The sequence below is a fragment of the Electrona antarctica genome, assembly GCF_951216825.1.
Source record: "Electrona antarctica genome assembly, chromosome: 20".
NCBI lineage: Eukaryota > Metazoa > Chordata > Actinopteri > Myctophiformes > Myctophidae > Electrona > Electrona antarctica.
Genome location: NC_136801.1, coordinates 23702374 through 23708518, shown reverse-complemented (window position 1 = coordinate 23708518; position 6145 = coordinate 23702374). Strand labels below are relative to the sequence as shown.

Below are 6145 nucleotides of genomic sequence, written 5' to 3'. Positions count from 1 at the left end.
ACAGCCATACAGTGGTAAATGGGAGACTAAGAGTGACATGATACCACATAAATAAGGCTGTAGTCCTTCCTGTAAGGCCACAGCCATACAGGTAGGACTACAGCCATACAGTGGTAAATGGGGGACTAAGAGTGACATGATACCACATAAATAAGGCTGTAGTCCTACCTGTATGGCCACAGCCATACAGTGGTAAATGGGAGACTAAGAGTGACATGACACCACATAAATAAGGCTGTAGTCCTACCTGTACGGCCACAGCCATACAGTGGTAAATGGGGGACTAAGAGTGACATGATACCACATAAATAAGGCTGTAGTCCTACCTGTATGGGCACAGCCATACAGTGGTAAATGGGGGACTAAGAGTGACATGATACCACATAAATAAGGCTGTAGTCCTACCTGTATGGCCACAGCCCGAAGGTCACCCCCACTTGTCATGTCTTTCTGTTTTACTGCATAAAATAAAGCATAAAGATCCCCAAAATATCTCCTCCTTCCAAAACGAAAACAAGAATTACATTTATAAGGAATAGCCGCTGACAAGTCTTGTAGAGGAAAATAGATCGGAGGTTGATAAAAATGTCCAAAAATAAAAATCAATTTATGATTAAATAATGCTTCGAAGTATGATTAAAAACAGATCAGGTTGAGTTATCTTCATTTGCGTCCAGGAACCTTTTCTCCAAGAGGAACTTCCATTAGTTTCTGCAAATAAGGGAGAAAAACATTACATGTTAGAATCGAGAAGGGTTCGGTTTGTCATTCGGTCACAAAAATAACCATCTGAATCCCGTGGAGGATTCAGGAGGTCATGGTTAGCGCTCAGGGACACACGTGTATGCTGGCCTGACCGGGAGGTAACCCGGTTGACCTTCAAATTACAAGGCTGCCTCTCTACCCAGTACCCACAACTGTTATGGCTTACGTTTCAGTCAAGTACAATACTAATTCAAATTCAGCCCCTCTCCCCTAGCCTGGTTAATAAACCAGACCGAATCAGCCGTTGGCCAAAAAAAATTGCCTACCAGCGGATTACGGTCTGGCGAGGCTCAGTAGCACGCCTCTTTCCTACAACCGAGAACAGGTCGGACCAATCGGGACACGGTATGCAATATGGGCCTGCTTGAGACCTTTGACTGACAGTATCTCTGACCAATTGCGTCAAAGAGAAAATGTTTGAACCCGCCCCCCGGGAAATGAAATCCAAGTGGAGCCAGCCCAGACTATACCGCGACAGTGTTGTGTGATATTAGTCTGGCTTATTAGCCAGGCTACCTCTCCCCAGCTCCCTATGTTATGGAAAAGAATTAGGAAGACATAGCAGTTGTTGACATCTTCAGTTTATTCAGTGACAGACAGAAGCAGAGAACCAACGTCCAGAGTCCAGCAGCTACCATCTCTCACACGGTTCTCTGTGTCGTCGTCCTCTCTCTACTTGCTCTCTCCCTCTCGCCTCCACTCCACTCCCCTCTTCACCAGAGAGTCGTCCCAACTTTATATTCTTGAGTTACAGAAGTGATCGATCTTTCTGGAAAGTTGCGTAACTCCAACGTTCCCTGTCTATAGCCAAAATATGTGTTTACCAGACTCTCTGTAGCCTAACTAAAGGGCTAGTACACCACATCACGCTGCTTAGTTGCACCAGATTACACAATGCTGCATGGGTTAGGGTTGTTGGTGATATTCCCAGACATTCTTGTTCTTAACCCATTTTGACCTGAGATCAGATTCTAAAAATGTCTGTTTAAAAATGACAGTTTTCTGAAAAAGCTATGTTTCTATGTCAGTCGTTCTTCGATTTTTCAAAAATAGCAGACCTACAAGCTCGTAGCGCGCCACTCGGTGGCGCGCTATGAGCTTGTAGATCTGCTATTTTTCAATAGCTAAAGCATAACATAACGCTAACACCAAAAGGGGTTCCCGCCCCAAAATGGGTTAATAAAGTCCAGATGTTGACTTGGACTATACAGCCTCTCTCTCACACAGATGGAAGTATGAATTTGTTTATGATAATCAACACATCTCTTGAACACCAAGAGCTTGCATAATTATGTCTATATGGTAACTAAAAACCACAACACCTATTCGTAACGTAGGCGTATGTCCTGATGTGACACGCTGCGCGTCTCACCTTGAGCAGTCGAGCGGCGTGCACGTTCTCCTCCTCGTTCTCGGCTCTGGGCAGGTCCACCTGGTAGCGGTCGCAGGCCACCGCCATCTCCTGGTCATCGTAGAGGATGGCGGGGTCCAGGGAGTGGCTGTTGATCAGGCTCACCAGGTACTCCTTGTAGTGCTTCCTGTGAAAGACAGGAAGTGACATTTGATACGTTCTAAAGGATATATTTTACAATTTAGGCATAAAGCAGATGCTTTTATCATACAATGTGCAGGATCACAGTAACTGACAAATACATGATCACGTAAATATGAGTGCAAAGAAAAACAGTTTAGTGCTACAAATCAAGTAGTAGGCCTAACAACATGCTATCTAAATAACATTATAGGGGGTGAGGCGGAGTGAAGAGGTGAATTTTCAGACTGTGGTGGAAAATATGGAGTGAGTCTGCATTCCCGACTATAGTGGTGGTGCTATATCTTGCGCCGCCCCTTAGCCCTTATCCCTAAACGTATTTGACATTCTTTTACTATTTAGATTTTTTTTTTTTAATTGTTCAAATAGCCGATCTACAAGCTCACAACGTGTCAATGTAGATTGGCTAGTTGAACGATTTAAAAATGATTGATATGACAAAGACGTTTAGAGATAAAGGGTAAGATGCGCCCAAGATGGTGGTCAGTGGTCTTTTCCACGGTGCCAGGAGGGGAAGGGTCTAGGTCGGGTGCTTGGAAGGAGGGCCAGGGTGTTTTATGGAAGGTTTGAACAGATTTCCTGTCCTGATCAAAAGTGTGCCATGCCCCTGAGGGCCATCAGCAGTCTAGTGGCTAGTTGAACTATTCAAAAATGTTTAGCAAAATAGTAAAAAAAAGCAAAGAAGTTTAGGGATAAGGGGTTTAGCGGTGACGAAAATGGAGCCCTAAGTATCCAGTATATTTCCTACATTGTCTGATTGCGCTGTACCAAGCACCTGGGACACAGTTTCACCAAGATGTACGAATACATACAGGATTTTGAATAAATGAATGAAATGTGAACTGACTCGCAGAGGCCTGCGTGGTCTGGCTGGGTCCTGATCCCACAGGGAGAGTCCATCTGCTGGCCAGCTTCATCTTTCTGTTCCATCACACCACAGGCGTCTGGGACGAGGAATACAACACAGGAAAACAACTGTTCAGAATGAAAAACAACTGTTCAGAATGAAAAACAACTGTTCAGAGTGAACTGGACTCTGAAGCAAAGGAATGTATGGTTCCATCAATCAATATTGTTTTTTTTTCCTATGAGACATTAATAATAATACAAAGTAAATGAACAAATATATACAGTATACACAGGAAGTTGTCTTACCAGTCTGTGTTCCATTAGGAGGGTCAGTGTTGAACTCCTGAACATTCCTCTGAGAAACAACATCAAGACATCACATACAGAGATGTAAGATTCTTCAACAGTTGTTTTGGTACATCTCGTATAAGTAGGAGTACAGTGTCTGTCACGCACGCACGCACGCACGCACACACGCACGCACGCACGCGTGTGGAGTGAGAGATAAATAGCGGATGTGCGTGCGACACAGGCTGTGTCTTTGAGGAAGACCACTCATCCACTGTTAATGCTGTAGCCTTGACATTCCTGTGATGTCTACCAGGAAAGGTTCCCTCCTCAACTCCCTCTACACAAAGACTCTCTCAGTGTCAGACCACAAGTTTCATTAGACGCACACATACTGTATGCACTGTAATGTATTATGTATTTATTTAACCTACCCTTTATTTATCCAGGGTAGGTTCACGGAGTCATAAAATAATAAAATACCTTCCCAGCCCTGTTACACAACACTACATTAAGATTAGATCGGTGCTATGCAAAATTACACAGAATAATATTGTAAAATATTAGCGTATAGTGATCAAATCTAGCATGTTATATTATTGTCAGCTAACCCCGCATCACCAGACTTTCCACCTCAGAGGAAAGCCTGGTCTGTGTTGCTAAATCGCCAGTGTGATCCGGAAAAGGCGTGAAACGTCGCTTTGGTCTCCCCCTGTTTGTTTTTAGTCTCTACCTGCAGCAGAGCTTGTAGTCTGGCTGGTTCCCAGTCTATTGTACAGCATTAAGCATTGTACCTGCAGCAGAGCCTGTAGTCTGGCTGGTTCCCAGTCTATTGTACAGCATTAAGCATTGTACCTGCAGCAGAGCCTGTAGTCTGGCTGGTTCCCAGTCTATTGTACAGCATTAAGTATTGTACCTGCAGCAGAGCCTGTAGTCTGGCTGGGTCCCAGTCTATTGTACAGCATTAAGCATCATACCTGCAGCAGAGCCTGTAGTCTGGCTGGTTCCCAGTCTATTGTACATCATTAAGCATCATACCTGCAGCAGAGCCTGTAGTCTGGCTGGGTCCCAGTCTCTGAGGTAGAATAAACAGTCACGAGGATGATGAGCATGGAGGCCTGTGATCTTACAGTGAGCCGTCTTACATGCAGTCTGAGAGAGAGAGAGAGAGAGAGAGAGAGAGAGAGACACACACACACACACACACACACACACACACACACACACACACACACACACACACACACACACACACACACACACACACACACACACACACACACACACACACACACACACACACACACACACACACACACACACACACACAGTTACATTTACACAGAGGTAATCAATTGCATTATATCCGAGAAAGTAATAAAGTAATAAATGAAGTAATAAATGATGTGAACTTACAGTGTGAAAGGGGTTGTTGCAGCCACTGCAGAACTGGTATCTGCACTGGGAACAGCTGAAATGGATACATCCTCCCTTTGTTAACGCATACTGGAACCTACAGTTAGGACATGCTGGAGAGAGAGAGAGAGGGGGGGGCAGTAGTTAAATTAATACCAACAGTTCCATGTATTCCATTTACAGTACATGCCAACCTCTTGGGTGACTTTGTGACATTTAGGCCTGACGTCAAAAAAAAAAAAACGTTTGCTCTGAAAGAATATATATTCAAAGATGTGTGCCGCATTTTCACGATTTTTCAAAAATAGCAGACCTACAAGCTCATAGCGCGCCACTCGGTGGCGCGCTATGAGCTTGTAGGTCTGCTATTTTTCAATAGCTAAATACTTAAAACACCAAAAGGGGTTCCCGTCTAGAACCCATTTTGGGGCGGGAACCCCTTTTGGTGTTTTAAGCATTATGTTATGCTTTAGCTATTGGAAAATAGCAGATCTACAAGCTCATAGCGTGGCACCGAGTGCCGCACTATGAACTTGTAGGTCTGCTTTTTTTGAAAAATCGTGAGAATCATAGGTTTTTCATAAACCTTTTAGGATTTAGAAGACATTTTTTAAGAATTGTCCTCAGGTCAAAATGGGTTAAAAAAGGTCTTAAATTGCCACTTCACTGTAATCTGGGGGGACCCCCCCCCCCTCCCCCCAAATAAAACTTCATGCGGAATAGAAGCATAGAAGCGTGTTATTCTAGAGACTGACTGATGCCGTTGTCTCTGAGGAAGCAGGCGAGGCCTTGCTTCTGATACTCTGGATCGTTTTCTCGCTTCCACTGCTGGAACTGATCGCAGCTCATATCCTGATGCTGAACTTCCCACTGGAGGAGAAGCGAACATTGCATTTATTATTAAACTATCAATAACTAAACACAATCGATAACAAACAAATGACAACATGAGTTGAGCTTCAACTGCAGATCTACTGTACAACAGCGAGTACAATTGTAAAAGGTCAACGTGTTATGTTAAGAACAGCCTTAAGGACAGGCACGTAAAACCCGCCGGTTGCACTTACAGGCTTCTTGCACAGAGAACAGAAACTCTTGTTACAGGATGGACAGGTGACCTTCAACTGGTCTCCGTCATAGATGAAGCCAAATGTGCACTGGGAGGGACAGAAAGAACACACACACACAAACACACACATATTACGCATGTGTGAACACAGGAGTGGGTGCGCACGCTTATCCGACACACCAAAAATGTGCAAATCACCCGTTGCT

The 6145-nt window shown here is 44.1% G+C and overlaps 1 protein-coding gene across 1 annotated transcript in view; it reads right to left on the bottom strand.

Moving 5' to 3' along the window:
- The window catches only part of LOC306913583 (E3 ubiquitin-protein ligase RNF31-like), a 29762-nt gene continuing 23617 nt past the window's right edge, over nucleotides 1–6145 (bottom strand). Inside the window, exons 17-24 of the mRNA XM_079490339.1 lie at nucleotides 5938–6027; nucleotides 5626–5740; nucleotides 4871–4983; nucleotides 4493–4606; nucleotides 3473–3521; nucleotides 3165–3261; nucleotides 2138–2303; nucleotides 1–711 (exon numbers count right to left, since the gene is read on the bottom strand). Coding sequence (XP_079346465.1) covers nucleotides 664–711; nucleotides 2138–2303; nucleotides 3165–3261; nucleotides 3473–3521; nucleotides 4493–4606; nucleotides 4871–4983; nucleotides 5626–5740; nucleotides 5938–6027 — 792 coding nt within the window. The 3' untranslated portion in view covers nucleotides 1–663. The remainder of the gene's footprint in view (nucleotides 712–2137; nucleotides 2304–3164; nucleotides 3262–3472; nucleotides 3522–4492; nucleotides 4607–4870; nucleotides 4984–5625; nucleotides 5741–5937; nucleotides 6028–6145) is intronic.